The sequence below is a fragment of the Chamaea fasciata genome, unplaced genomic scaffold (genome assembly GCF_029207755.1).
Source record: "Chamaea fasciata isolate MVZ Bird 193981 ecotype frontalis unplaced genomic scaffold, bChaFas1.0.hap1 SCAF_1, whole genome shotgun sequence".
In the NCBI taxonomy this organism is placed as follows: Eukaryota; Metazoa; Chordata; class Aves; order Passeriformes; family Sylviidae; genus Chamaea; species Chamaea fasciata.
The window spans coordinates 49492006-49508041 of record NW_027094086.1 but is presented as its reverse complement, the minus strand read 5'-3'; the positions used below and the strand labels follow the sequence as shown (position 1 = coordinate 49508041).

Genomic DNA, 16036 nt, shown 5'->3' with positions numbered 1-16036 from the left:
TGTCCTGGCTTAAGCAAATGTGTTAACTCTACACACCTGTCCACCAAACATGGACATTTGGGACTACTGGTGTGCTTAAAAATTTTGGCGGATCAGGGTACAGTTCCTTGCAGCCCTGAATCCTTGCTATTAACTTCCCTCTTTTTTTTTTTTTTTTTTTTTTTTTTTTTGGTTGGTTGGTTGGTTGGTTGGTTGGTTTTTTACTCTTAAACGGAAATAAAAATATAAACTAAACTAAATCATAACATCCTGTCATAATGTCATTCTGATCTGAGAGATGTTATGGAAAATGCTTCTGAGGGCCATGTGTTGGTCATGACTAAGAGGAAGAGATAGAGTCTCATAGGTTTACAGGGTAAGATATAAACCTGTCTGCTGTAGTATGAGCAGGGGTGATGGTGGGTGTGGAATAAATAAATGACTGCTCCAGAGAGTGGTTTCTTTCTGGGTGTTGTATGTGTACAAACAGGCAAAATGACAAAACAATATCTCATCACTAATGTCAGCTCTTTTTTCTGCTTCATGTAGCCCTAAGCAGGCTACTTCTCTCATACACGGCTGCTGCCAGATGTGATCCTCAGCTGAAGAGCCAAAGAGCCACTGATTTACATATGGCACTGAGTAACATACTTTGAAATTGCTTCCTCTCCACCAAAATAACCACACCAGTAAGCAGCTGGTATTACCACACCTCCCCTCTCCCTAATGGGGGAAACAATAGCGACATTTGTGGTGAAAAGGCAAAATGAACATAAATGAGGCAGCAGGTTACCTGTGCCCTGGAGGCCCTGGATTAACCAACAGTGAGCTGGGGTTCAACAAGGACCACAAATGGTGAATCAGTGTAGAGAGCTCCTGTCTACACCACTGCACACACTCACAACAGAAACCAATCCCACTTCATAGATACAGCTGTGGAAAATGCAAGCCATTTTACAGCTTGATTGTAATCGTCTATGTGTAAGCGCAAAAGAGTGAAGAATAGAAAAGGAGAATACTGAGGGATATCTACTTCAGTAGTCCTGATTTGTGTAGAGGTGATAATTTTGTAATGGCAAATGTTACCTAAAGGGAAGACACTGTGTTTTCAAATAAATGCTCTTTACTCAGAAGCATCACTTCCAGGTTTGAAACAGTAAAGTAGAACCTACCCATTTGTTACCCTTTTTCAAGTAAAGATTTTTCTGGCTTATTTTATAATAGGATTTAGCTTAATGTCAATATTTGAGGACATATGACGGATTTAGCCCCTACCTCTTATCTCCCTGTGAGCAGGGCTGTCTGGTGTTGGAAAGGAGAATCCCCTCCACTAAAAAAATAACTTCTTGTTGCGACCAGCAAAGATAAGATCACAGACACACAAATGAAAATACTCTTGTTAGAGCAATTGCTGAATAGGTTACCCTCACAAACTGTGAGACTAAGATGCCAACTAAGGAACTCGGCAAAGCAGGGAAATGATCTGCAGACTGTGTGTTTGCGACAGATGTTATGCTAATGTGGCTAGGTAATTATTATTGCAGTGTTATACTCAAACAGGAGGCCTCTTCAGAAAACTGCTGCAGCTGAAAAATGGTTGCACTGAAGGGTGGCAAATTGCTCCATTAGTCTTTGTTGCTTCCATGTATGCTGAGTCCTGGAAAGTGTTCCAAGACTGAGTCAGAATTCCTGACATGACAATAACATCATCAAAATGGGCAGGCATGAAATCTGACCTTCCTTTTTACATACCCATAATATAGTCACCCTATCCATGTAATTTGTGCCTTCTTCCCTGAACAACTTCCCTTGAAAACCCAGCCTGCATGCTGTGCAGGGATAGATTTGTTTTAGTTCCATCCTCAAAAGGATTTAAATGTATTATCTGCAAATAAGCAAACTCACTGGCTATGATCTTTTAGGCAGCTTGTCCCAGGAGGTACAGATGAATAAACAGATCTTATATCTTTGTAGGACTGGCAAAAAAAGACTGTCAAGCGTCTTTTAAGAGATACATGGACTATCACAATAAATTTTGTCTATATATCTTTGCATGCTAGCATGTCTTTTTTGCCAGTTGCCCTGAATACTCTGGCGACCAGCCTGATTTCTCATTATGTGACAAGTACATGACACCCCTGTGGAAACTTAAAACGGCTCTAACACCAAGTGGGGCAAAGCCAGCTTTTAACAAAACTTTTGTCAACAGATTGGTAGATGAAAAAGTAGTTGGTAAACAAATGGAAGTACAATAAAATAAAGAAGCAACACGGGTAGTGATAAAACACTTAATTCACATCTGTGAAACCCAACTTGTATTTCCAATTATGCTGCTTCTCCTTTACTTTTCCCTTTTTTATGGTGTAAGTTGTTTGAAGGGGGAATATCATCGCAGTTTAGTACATATTATGTCACAGTATCATCTGGGGCCTCTGGGCAATAGCATGACTCAGGTAAATAATAACACCTCACCAAACCAACTTCAGCAAGCAGTGGTGTGAATCATAAAAGCAATGGGTAAATGAAGCTGCTGTCCTGAAATGCATACACAGCCTGCTGGACATGTTCTGATTTTGCAATTCCACACTTTCATTACTATATATATATATATATATATATATATATATATATATATATATATATATATATATATGATATAGTCACAGGATTAATTATGTTGGAAAAGACCTCTAAGATCATCGAGTCTGACCTACGACCAAACGTCGTGTCAGCCAGACCATGGATGGCACTGAGTGACACCGTCCAGTCTTTCCTTAAACACCTCCAGGGACGGTGACTCCACCACCTCCCTGGGCGTCCCATTCCAATGTCTAACCACCGTTCCCGTGAAAAAAAATCCCTCTAATGTCCATCTGAAACCTTCTCCGGCATAGTTTGAGACTATGGTATATAGATATAGAAAGACTACTGCGTAATACCTATATAACATATATATGTGTGCACGTATACAGATGTGTATAAACAAAAAATATTTTCCCTCCTCCTGTGGGTGGGCCGGTAACTTTCAGAAGAAGGATGCAGTGACAGACGGCTGAAGTGGCAAACACCGTGAGGGCAGCGCTGCCACGAGGTGCAAATCCTGAGTCTCGGCTCAGACCACGGCTACAAACAGCCGCTCCGGAGGGGGCTCCGCTGCTGGTGCCCGCTCCCGAGGGGCCGGGCGGGTTCCCGGCGGGAGGCTCCGGGGCGCGGTACGTGCTGCCGGGGCCGCGCCCGCCGCTCCCGCGCCGTCGCCGCGCGCACGCGCACCTCGTTCCCCCTCCTACCCGGCGCCGCTCCAAGGTCACGTGGCGCCCTGGGCCGGGCGCGTCCCCGCCGCCAGCGGGAGCGCGCGCGGGTGTGCACGCGCTGCACCAACGGCCGCCGCTTGGCGCAGTTCGCACCCGGCCGGGCGCGGCTCCCGCTCCCGTCCCTCCCTCCCTCCCTCCATCCATCCAGCTAGCCAGCCAGCCACCGTCCGTCCCTCCTCGGCTGGCGCCGGCTCCCGCCGGGCCCCGCTCGAGGTAAGCGGGAAGGGGCCGCTGTCGCCGGGTCGGCTCGGCGCGACGTGTCCCTGCCTGCGTGCGGGAGACAAGCGGCGCCGCCGAGCGAGCCCGGGCGGCCACCGGGCAGGGAGGGAAGGAGGGAGAGCGGGAGGAAGGGAGGGCGGCGCAGGCCCTGCCCCGGCTGCCAACCCGGGCTCGGTCCCCGCGGAGAACCGTGAGAGCCTCCCCGGAACCGCCGCTGCGAAGCGGGGCCGCCCGGCCGGCGCTGCCAGCGCTCCGGACGCTGCCCGCGGCTCCCCGCAGCCCAGGCCGGCGGAGCGGAGGGGAAACATCCATCCCCTGCCGTGCCCGGCTGCCCGGTGTGCGGCCGGGCAGACCGGGGGCGGGGTGGCGCCCGGCGCTGCCGCCCCACCGCGACACGGGGGTGGCGGGAGCGCCGGTGCACCCGGCGAGCCTGGCGGTGCCGCTCTGGCACACCGAGATACGTGCCTCGCCTCGCCTCGCCTCCCAGCGCCTTCCCCTCAAACTCGGGCAGGGAACTCTGGCTCCGGCGGGGCGCTCCGCCTCTGCCTCCCGTGTTTGTCCTTCTGCTGTGGGGAGTCTGAAGTGGAGCTGCACTGCCCGCATTTCTTCGTGTGCGTCTCTTTGGGGTTTTGCCAGGTGTGCGCCTGGTTTAATTTGGGTGAACTACGTTTTTCTTCTCCTGAAGTGGTTACCGAGAACATCTAGGAGGCATCGATGCTTTTTGATAGAGCAGGGCAGTATGCTGTGTAAGCCTGTGCATTTCCGTCCAGAAAAATGATGCCATAAATATACCTGTGTTGTGGCTGCACTTCATACGTGCCCATCATCTTTCCCCCCCGGCCCCCAAGAAAATTCCATTGTTGTTACGAGAAAGTATTTGTTAGCCGTATACCATTGGTATGTGCTATTATTCAGGATACTGTCAGAGAAAATGACAGACAACCTTATAAAATTTAGTCCTTAGAGTCATAGAATATCCCAAGTTGTAAGGAACCGACAAGCATCACTGAAGGCCAAGTCCTTGGAGTCTATCCTGGTTTTCTTTGGTTGGTTGGGGTTTTTTGTACTTCACAAGCATTTCTTGAGACAATTTTGCATATTGAGCACTTAATGTTTGCAAAATAGAAAAAAAAATTGTAGCATTACGTACATTTTAAGAACGTACAGGTATTCTTTAGTTGTAATGAAAGGTTGTAAGTCATGAAATGCCTTCTCTTTTTTTTTTTTTTCTTCCAAGTGTGGGAATGTTTATCACTTTGTGGATACGTGACCAATTTTTTTTTTGTATATGTACTAGGCAACTAGTTCCACCCAGGGCCAAAAGTTGTGCCTTCTCTCCTAGCCCCTGCTATAGTTCCTTTACATCCCCGAACATACAGGAATGTAAAGAGTTTTGCCATCCCTTACAAAAATCAAGGAAGATCTTTTTACTGGAGTGGTGTAAAGTGGGGTGCTCCATAAAAATGTATCAATAGACTATTAAACCGATATGCTAAAGTTAAAAGGTTTCTAGGTGATCTCAGGATGCCAGGAACTTTGACTGCAATGCTGTATTACCTGGTATTATTATTAGTTGCAGTAGGAATAACTAGCATAGTGCTGAATAGCTCTCATCAGCAATTACAGTATTGATTTTTAAGCTTATAACTTTTCAGTTAAGCTTATCAGAATGTTTGAGTTTTTTAGTGGCCTGTAACAGAGATGGTGTGTGAACTTATTGTTGGTACTTAATACTTCATCTTCTTCTTGGTACTTAGTATTTTGGGTTTTTGCAAAAGTAAGTGTAATTCTTTGTTACTGTTTAGTTGGAAGACCCCCACATAAAATGTTTCCCGTTTGCAGTGCAGTGGATTTTATGCCCTCTCTACCTCTAGCGTTTCCTTCCACTGGTGTAAAGTCTTGATCAGTTAGGGGGAAATCCAAACTGCACTTAGGGCACTTGACACCTCCTTATGTACCTTGAGGCCCCGAGCAGCCCTTTTTTGCATCGCTTGCTTTATGACTTGCTCTCTGCCTCAGAGAATTTGCAACCTAGATCAGATAGAGGTGAAAGGATTTTGTTCAAAGCCACTTTGGGAACCTTTGTAAAAGCCAGAGGTTAAATTAGTTGCAGTTGTTGCTTCTCTTTCTGGAAAATGGTCAAATGGTTAACAGTCTAAATTACTATTTTCTTGTTTTCCAGTCTTGCATCTTAAGTGCAAGGTCACAGCACACAGGAAACCAGTTTCTCTCAGTCCCTGTGGGAGCACAAGAATCTGTGCTTAAGTTAGAATTTCTAACAAATTGGATTTTTTTCAATAGCTTTAAATTAGATATGAAGTAACTTAATAATTGGTTAGATCATGATTTAGCAATACATTTTATGTAACTGAAAAGGGATGAAAGGATACTTTCTGGTGTGAGATTCAGTGCTATATGTTAGAGATATCCACAGTGAAGAAGCTTTCAGGCTTATGCACAACAGTGTGTGATATGTTTGTGATCAAATACAAGTCTGAAGTGTATATATTAGATGTCTTCCTCCCATACTGGGAGCATTCTGAGAACATTGCATAGTAGCATACTGGATGCCAGTGATTTTTCTATCTGGAGAACATTCTTTATGATCTTGTTGAAGTTACAGTTTAAGGTTCTACAGTAATACAAAGATGTAGTCTCTGCACATATCTCACTGTTACATAGGTAAGCAGAGGGATTATTTTTAAAATTATAAATAGAATTATCCGCTCTAAGTGTAGTAAAAAATTTGTTGCTTTTGCAAAGAATGTGGCACTTAAAAATGGATTTAATCTGCCTAGCTGCCATCTCCCCTTGGTTGTTACATTAATGCTTGCATTTCAATTTGGGCAGGCAGACTGATTTAATATGAAACTGTCATCCTCAGTCAAGTCAGATTGTCTTTCTGCTTGAGGACAAAGCTTAAGCACACTTTTTGGAGATTTTTTTTTCTTGTATTTATATTTCAAGGGAATTATTGAAGAAAGGATGCTGGATTCCCCTTCCTAGCTAAATATTTTAATCGTTTTTTTTCACCTTTGCACTAACATAATCTGACAGTTGTCAGAAGCTGTCCTGAGTTACTCATTTTCCCAAGACTGAGGGACACTTCCTCATTGCTTCTGTATGTACTGAGTGAACGGATGAGATTTTTAGCTGATGAATCGGCCCATTTCTTTATCCAAAGTGCTGAAGTTCAATACCAGAAATGTAAACATGCAAAGTAATAATAGAAAAGTCTGCAGTGTAGTAGGTGACATATTTCTGTTGGTGTATGTGGCTGAAGCCAGCTAAGCTTGTCTTAGGCTGTGTCTCTAGGTTGGTCTTTTTTTAGCTGTCTCCTCAGGAAATACACTTCGAAATTGATGGTTATGAAAAGCCTTTTAAAGGAAACGTGTAAAGGATTCTTTGCAAAATTCTTTCAAATAAGAGCTTCGGATAATGAACTGTAACTGTGATTCCACTAGAAATTGAAGTAATTGACTCTTCCTCAGCTAACTAGAATTTCAGTTTTGATGTGAGCTGAAATACAGTGATTTAAAGAAAAGTACTTAGTGGTGACTTAAAGCCATTCATTCCCTGAAGGAAAACAGTTCCCTGTAACACGAACAAGAAATATGTGAGGCCACTTCACAGGTGTGTTGTGTCTTGTATAGACAGTGCAGACAGCTGTGTGCTAGGGGCGAGCAGATCCCTCAGCCAGATGTGGCCTCTGTGTCATTACAACTCAATAATGCAGTGGATTGGCTTTGCTGAGAGAGTAAGCACATGCCACTTTGCTCAGCAGTATCTAATTTTTCTCTTCCCAACATGTCATGTAAATACCTCTGTGTGGGAATTCTGTAAGACTAGCATTTTTACCCAACTTGTTAGTAATATAGCCAAATCTTATATGCAGAGTAAATTTAGGGGTATTGCTTTATTTTGGTGTATGTTCATGAGTTCAGCAATGTGGAGAATTTTATCAAGTGTCTTATTAAGTGGGAAAAAAAGGTATCTTGTTTATATACGCAATATTTAGAGCTCTTAAAGTATTCCATATATATATTTCTCAGAATAAGTATTATTTCTGATCTTGTCAACCTGAAGATTTGTACTAGTCTCATATCTTATATTGGTATATCCATTCTAAACGTAACCAAATTATTTACCACTGATAAATAGATTAGATATCAATAGATATCATGCATGCACACGTGACTTTGTTTTTTTGCTTTGACTTCTAAACTCTGGGAGGTTGCAAAAAACTTTAAATATACCTGGGGCGGATCAGCTCCTGGAAAGAAACGTTATTTGAAGGAGAAAACAAAGATAAGGGATTGCTGGGTCGCTTATTAAGGAAAATGCTTAGTGCTTTCTAGAAACATAGGAAAAGCTTCATCTGCTTTCTCTCATCTCATCTAAAAATGAGATTGGTAGAATTTCTGTTCAGAAACGTTGGTTTCTGTGTTACATGTCTGGAAATAAGTTCAGCCAAGGATGATGTGGCCTTACAAGAGTTTGTGTTACTGGAAATATGTCGAATGTGGCAGGGGGTGATGTGGGATATGCCCATGCAGATCCCAAAGGGCTGCACTCTTGGATTAGCCAGTTACTTTTTCCAGTACCTTGAAAGAAGTTAAGGTCTCCATGTGCATAAGAACATTTTGTGTATGTGTAATGTAAGTTTTTGATTGAACTGATCATTTTGCCAGTAAAACGCAATTTATGAACTCTTAAAGTGTCCTCTGTCCTCACTGGCGTTTCTTTGTAAACAGAAAAAAAAGGGTAACTTTTTTTTTTAAAAAAAAAGAAAATGCTCAAAATTATATAAGGACAGATACTGTAACACTGAAATCAGATGATTCATAGCAGATCATACAGATAAAACTGTTGACACAATTACAAAAACACTAACTCCAAATAAACTGTGGATTTCCTTTCTTGCTAATTTTTTCCTCAGGTGATTAAAAAGTAGTTAAGTTGCACTGCAAAATGTTTTGGTTTGAATGGCTCTTGATTCCACCTGACAGGAGATCTTGAAGGCATTGAATTTACCGTGTTGCGTCATAGGTGCAAAACTAATTTGATTTTATTTTTTAACCACCAGTTTAGTGAACAATACACTACTTTTGTATCACTAGCGTTTTTCTAACATCTCTTAACTGCTTGAATTCTTGTACATGCTGTTATTACTTGTGCTAGAGCTTTTTCTTTTTTCATGTTTTGGGCAGCTGGGAATTGCAGGTGAAAGCAGGTAGTACTGTTGAGTAGTATTTTTCAACAGTGTCGAACAGAATTTCTTTTTTAGTTGCATGTAACTTGCTAAAATGAAAAGTTTAATTTAGGTACCTTAAGCTTTTGTATGAAATCTTAGCAAGTATATTATTGCTTTTTAATAAGAAGTGGCACTTGATGGTATTTTTGCGTACTATTAGAGGAAAAACTCCAGCTGTTTTCTTTCAGAAAAATTTGTGTATCCCTTTCAGGAGGTCTTTGAAGCAGATAATCTTCATTCAGTATGTTTTCTGTTAGTCATGTTAAAGTTTATTTTATTTTAGCAAAGTTAATTACCTTTGAATTAAGTTTAAACATTAAAATAGAGAATGGACAGACTTTTGTACTTAAGATTATCAGAGATGTTGTGCTGAATGTGTTTTAGCACAATCTGGAATGAGCAGAGCTTTGTTTCCAGTCTCAGTAAGCAGACGCTTCAGACCAGGGCTGGGACCAAGAACTTGGGCACAGAAGAGTGTTTTCAGCTCCAGTCTAATTTTTGTAATCTGTGTAGGAGAATTGGCAACTCCTCTACCTTTTTTTGCACCTAATAAGCAAAGTGTAAAAGTGCATGAAAATGGAGAAGTGTTGGAAATTTGGAACTGGAGTTGACCCTTGTGGAGAAAGGACCTTTTCCAGTGTCAGGATGGGCTGTGAGACTAAGAATTGTCGCAACCCATCCTGACATTGAGAACTTTTGGTGTTTCATTCTTGGTTGATAGTAAGTAAAATTATGTGTGACAAGGTGGGGTGAAGGATACAATTGGAACATGAGCAAAGGTTGTCCTGTACTTGCCATATCTATTAGGGTATATTAATTAGAGAAGGATTTGGTCCATTCATTTGGCTTGGCATGTTTATTCTGATCTGAGTGAATTGGGATAGTGTGCTGATAGAAGCTATGCCTGTAGGATTTGTGCTTCCTTCTTTCCAGAACTCAGAATGGTATGCACTGATGAAAGTTGGGGAAATGTCCTGTAGCTCTTTTCTGGTGGCGTTTGTTCTACAGTTCCTATACAGTACAATCCAATAATCACTTAAATGTCATTTTCACAGGCAGTCAGACTTTTACATATCCCAGATGGTCATTAAAAAGAAATCTGATTTGCAACTGCAAATGTAGCTTATTGAGGCAATGTGCAAAGAGGTAAAAGAAAGAGGGGGAAATCTGGAAAATCGAGTTCTAAATGTGCTAAACCCCTCTGCATGTTTCATTCCTGATCTGTCCTGAATTTTTCATTGCATAGGTGAAAAAATACTTCATGTCTGAGATGCTGTAAAATGAAATGCAATGCAATTGAATATATTATGACGATTGCTGCAGAAAACTGTGTTTTAAAAATGGAATCATACTTCCCATCAGGGATTTTGACTAATGAGCAACAGGATAAAATGTGTAGACCCACAAAGAGCAGATCAAAGAAAGAACACAGGATGGTGAATGATCTTTGTCAGCATTATTAACTTGTGTGAGTCTAGCGAAGTAGCTCGTAAGTGCTTTCTGAGACTACACCACAGGAAAACCTACCTATACCAAAGGGCTTCATTAAGGTTGTGTGGAAAACATTGCCTCTAAGACTTCCAAATTTGAGGGATTTGCTTTTCAGAATGAAAGCTAATTTTCCTGTGCAACTTGTAAGTACATAACATAGTGCTTAAACTTACTCAGCAGGAATTGTTTTACTTGCTTTATTAATATTGAGAAATAAAAGACAAGAGGGCTAACAAAGTGTGCAAAGCTTATGACCTGCCTAAATCTTAGTTTACTGCAGTGACACAATTGTATCTGTATTCTAGAAAAGCTGTTGCATTAAACACTTTTATGAGCTTTGAAGAAAATAATGTCCATCTGAAATACTGAACGATATTGAAATAGTACAGACATCACAGAAAAAAAACCCCAACATAAAACGAAGTCAATAGTGTTTGAAAAGAAGCACTGGCTTACAAATTTGCCTTCCATTTTGCTCATAACTCTGTGTTTTATTCTGTATTTTAGTGGAACATAGAGAATAAAGGAATGATGAACAGGAAGGAGAAATTGAGTGTGTCTAGTAATTTGTGATATTCTATGAAAATTCTTGTCATGTTTGCTAAAAAACCCATTAGTTTTTCCTGTAAGAGCCAGATGAAATATGAACTTATTCAGTGTGTAGGAAAGGGCTCAGAGATAGTAGCAGTTTATTACAACTTTACTGCAGACATAGCAATCCCAACACTCAATTTAGGATTTTGTCATTGACACTGATGCAATTTTGGACTTGGGTGTAGTTCATTAATTATTTTAGAAACTTAAAAGCTGTTTGGCTACATCCTATAATGTGGTTCACTGTCCTTGCGTAAAAGTCTTTTACATGAATTTACAAAACTTAGGGGAGGAATAGTGGTAGGGTCCTGGATAATTTTATTTTAAGGTTATAATTCAAGAAGCTATCCTTCACAGTCTTCTGGGCAGACACAAAGTAACCCCATTTAACCCCATGGGTTTAGGGTAGTTAGAACTTGTTTGTGTTGAGGGAATATTGATGTCTTCAGAGAATGTCTCTAGGATTCTGGGACAGAATTGGTTCCTTGTACTACTTCTCTTCCTCAAGTTATTTCACCTATCCATTATTTTATTTAGATAAGTAATGACATTTCAGAATTCCTCAGATGAAAAATCAGTTCTTATTCTGAGTCATGGAGCTAGTTATTTTAAAAGCTTGCATGTTTTGTCCACACGCTCACATTGTACTGCTATAGAATTCTGTTTGAAGAATACTTCCCCAGGAAAACAAATGTTCATCTTGGTGTGCATTGGTTTTGTATGGCTTAGTGTAAACTTGACACCAGGTCAGTTGTCTCTTTACTAATGTTATGTAATTTCAAGTAGGAGGGGGAGAAGTCCACAAATAGCGGACCCTGAAATGTTGTGAAGTTTGCTGTATCGCACACGGCTGGCTGCCCCAGTGACGCCATCAGCACATGGAGTGTCAGCAGGCAGGCTTGGCTTAGGCTGAACCGGGACTTTGAGTGCTGCTGCCGGTGGTGAAGTTGCAGCAGTGGGTGAAAAGTCTCCGAGCGAGCTCATGTAGACTTGGCTTAAGAATCATTAACTAAATCCCTGTTTTCGTGGGAGCCTCAGCTGTGTCATGTGACGTGATGCAAACCACGATCATCACCTATCAGTGCAAACATATGGCAGAGTCAGCCCATGGTGTTACTTATCTCGGACAGCGCCAGGGGGCTGGGACGTTTCAAGCAAAGCCTATTGGTGAGGGAGTTTCTGTGTGAGCTCTCATAAAGAAGCACTTCCTTTTTACTCGTATTTCTGCGTGGGAATGTATACCAAACAGTTTCCTCTAAGAGACCAGAAGGTTTACATACTTCTTCTGCTTCCATGAGAAGAGAAGAAATGCTGCTACAACATTTTCTTATGGCTGTAATTGTTGCATTTACCTGTGTTGTGGAAAGTTAGTTTTCTGTTTTCTGAGATGCTTAACTCAGAAAAGGATGTTCTTGAAGATGACTCAAATAGAAGTGATGTTGCTGCCCATGAAAAGGTTCCTTCTGGAATCTTGGTGAGTTTGACAGATTTATTGCTACATGTGGGTATATAATTTCCTATAACACAGTTGAAATATATAAAAATTGACCACCTATATTTAATAGTATGTGGATGACTTTGATTAGGCATTCAACAGACTTACTTTGTTTCCTGTTTTTGTTCCAAAACTGCTCTGAAGTACTAGGAGCAATCCTAAACCCCCAATTAAGACCTTTACTTGGGAACAAAGATGTTTTTGTTGAGTAGATCTCATGCTACAGTGGTCCTGTTTGACAGGGTCATTTTTACCCCCAGTTTTTTTAGGGTACAAAATAGAAACTAGTAAAGTACTTGCTAAAGATTTTCTCTGCTTAAGGAAAGTTTCTGCCTCATAAATTTGTATGTGTGCACATACAGGCAAAATGAGGTAAATGGAGGTAAACCACTGCACTGCATGTTTTTTATTTAGTTCTACCTAATCGCTTGAAACAAATAACTGCTGTTTATATCAAGTGGCATTAGACATATTTTAACCCTCTAAATGTATCTCAAAATAAATGGAATGTATGAATACCTACTCCCCTGGAAGCTAAGATCTGCTTCTAGGTAACTTTTTTGCAGTGATAGTTAGAATTCATGCCCTCTGAAGTTGTAGCTCTCTAGAGCAATCTGCTATCTTGCCTTTGAGTAATTTGCACTCTTCTTTTTCTCTAGTTTTTGAACTAGGCACTTGAAGTAGGTATGTTCATATGGATGCACTTCTATAAAAGGTGATGGCTTTAAGAATCAAAAAAAGCAGTTTGCCATTAGTAAAGCGGCTCTCCATATGCACAGAAAACACCTGTTGTGGACAGACTTTTGATTATGTCTTGCATCTCTATATGGATATTACCGAATAACACTAAAATATGTTAAAGAAAACATGTTGGTCTAGTGGCAGCTAAAATAACATCTTTGTTAATGGTACAGAGATATAATTCCTATCCACAAAACCTCCTACTCAGGTTATGCTAATGTCAGCATTTCCTGGTAATGAGTTTTGAAAATTTGTTTTGTCTGTCATATTGAACATATCTGATACTCTGAGGTGGAGAACTGTTTAATTATTATTTCTGAGAGCCATTGCTCTAACATGAGGAAGTCAAACAGCAAATTCAGGGTTAATTTTAGTTGCACTGATTGGAGTATTTTATAAGTGGAGGCACAGCATTTTAGTTACTGAATTTCTGAAGCAGATATTTTTTCTTATTTTGCATTTACTTTTGTGCTCTGTCAGAAAAAGAAAGTTAAAAAACCAAAGCAGTTTCAGTTTCTGCTTTTGGCAGTGCAATGACTTCTTGCCAGAAAAAAAAATATTTTCACGATATTACATAGATATTCTTTCCCCCATTCCAATTACAGTTGCACTTAGCTTAGTAGTGTTGATATATTCAGTGGTAAGAATTTTTGCAAACTAGGTAGTATTGCATAAATATTCAAAAATCAGTCTCTGTAGAGCCTCAGAAGTCACAAAAAATGTTTCTGCTTTGGTTCCTCAGGTATTCATAGCTTTTTAATTTGCTGTCTGAGAAGAGTAAGTAGTGGTGAACTGCATTAACCTCAGTTTTTATGCAGAGTTCTGGAATTCCACTGCATCAGGCAATGTATAGATTCTGGATATCAAAAGAAATAAAACTTAACAGCTAAATTATATTGTGAAGTATTACTGCCTTGCCTTTCTTAGTTTGTCTTTTCCATCAGGCTTTTTTCCTGAATTTCAGAACTGGAAATCAGCATATGTCTTTTATGTTCTTGTAGGAGCTTGGGTAGGCATACTGCTCTCTGCTTTCAAGGCAGTGACATTTAAGAAATGTTTACTAAGCATGAAATAAAGAGTATTATCGAGGAAATAACTCTGTCTTACTGGTTATGCCGTGATCAGGATATTTCTATTGCATTTGCAGAGATTAACACAATAGCATTTTACACTGTTCCTTTCTCACTGTAGTTTGATTCTGTGGTGTTCACCACAAGTTTTCCAACAATATACAATACCATTTAAGGAAAACAAATAAACCCAAGCAAAGCTAAAACCATATCCTAACCCCCAAATTTTAAAATCTCCCATCTGGGCTTCTGTGGACATTTGAGATAAAATGACATGTTTCTCAGGTATGTAGTGACACTTCATTTCTATTTGATAATTTTCTTGCTACAGTTTGAACCTTCTTATATAACACGTTTATCTTGCAAAGTGAACCATTATGTTAAAAGCTGAACTGCAGCCTGGTAAGCAATAATGTGCATTAGTTTATTACCTTTATCTAGTTTGGTTTAGTTGCAATGTACAAAGCAATGTTTACATTAAGACTTGGATCATATAAAGCTACTTTCCTTATAAGCAATGTTTTTAGTACTCAGTAGGTACAAAAGTTCATGACTTTTTCACATGTAAGAGTGAACCAGCTATGAACTTTCAAATGTAAGAGGCTATTCAGTGTATGTATGTTCATAAAAGTGGCTGAGCTGTGAGCTACAGAAATGAAACCGATTCCTGTAGAAGAGATAACACTGCTACAGGATATTCTTGCTACAGAAAAACAAGAATATATGTAAAATTGGTGAATGCTTTGGTCTTGTGTGGGTTGTGTGGTGAATTTCTGTGGTCAAGTTAGCATGTGAGAAGAGCTAGATTATTTATCATCTGAACTTGGTTCTTAGCAGAAGGTGTGAAATTTTGGTCTTTTAAGAAGTCACTGCTTAAATCATAGAGAATTTCTTGCTAATGCCCACTTCTCGAGTCCTGTTCACTGAAATGAAATATGTGGAATGGAGACCCTATTAAAGACTTGTATTCCTGGTTGTGTCAAACGTTTCTTTTCACAAATGCAGTCTCCTTGGTGACACAAAATTAACTTTTCTTTCTAAGCTGATACCATAGACAGCTCTTGGAAGTGGACAAGGTAGAGCTATGAATGATAATGATTATGCATTAAAGATTTTTTTCATGAGATTCAGTTGAAACATGACTGTCATATTAGGCGAAGACTAATTGCTTCAACGGGAAGGCAGAGATACTGTAAGCTCTTGGTCTTGAGTTACAGTTCCATGAGATGCAGCAAATGTCTCACTTGTCAAAAATATATTCAATTCCCTGCCTTTCTTTTTTTTTTTCCCCCCCAGCTCTCTGGTGCTGCTCAGTACCTCATGACTCAGGTGTTTGTCATGTTCTGCTTAATGAGCTAATCTAACTTACTAACAACCCACTGAAACAAACAACAACAAAAAATGGTAGACTTTTGCCGGCTGTGTCAGGGAGCTAAATCAGCTCTTTAAGAGGGTCAGATGAGGAAAGGTTGAAGTGAGACCTTCCCTCTTTAGCAAGAGTGAGCTGTTACTTCACCATCCAGCAATCAGTTTTATAGTTGTATGTGAAGCTGCTTACAGATGAAATTGAATTAATGACTAATGTTGATAGGGAGTCCATCCTCCTAATCTCATTACTCACTCAATGACAGTCTGTTCTTTCTGTCATCATCAACAGGCTACAGAAAAAAAATTCTCTAGCCTGCTGCCTAGCATAGTAATTCTATGAATAATTTCAGGACAGTTTTTAATGTGTATTGGAAACCCTCCACCTTCCTTTGTAAGTCTTGTGAAGAGGAAGGAATTATTTTAAAAAAGTTAATATAATTCAGTAATGTATGGGAAGCCTGAGGTGGAGAAAATGTTTCCATAGCTACTATAAGTATAAAAGTAGTTTCAGATT

The 16036-nt window shown here is 40.2% G+C and overlaps 1 protein-coding gene across 2 annotated transcripts in view; it reads left to right on the top strand.

Annotated features, from left to right (window-relative positions):
* Positions 1 to 3418: 3418 nt before the first annotated feature.
* LPIN2 (lipin 2) overlaps positions 3419 to 16036 on the top strand; it is a 41256-nt gene continuing 28638 nt past the window's right edge. Inside the window, exon 1 of one of the 2 annotated variants that reach the window (XM_066182897.1) lies at positions 3419 to 3503. Coding sequence is in view for 1 of the 2 variants with exons in the window: in XM_066182887.1 (XP_066038984.1) it covers positions 12236 to 12322 (87 nt within the window). In the remaining variant the exon portion in view is untranslated. Of the gene's footprint in view, positions 3504 to 12135; positions 12323 to 16036 lie in introns of those variants that run through there. The other variant, XM_066182887.1, reaches the window with a different exon arrangement.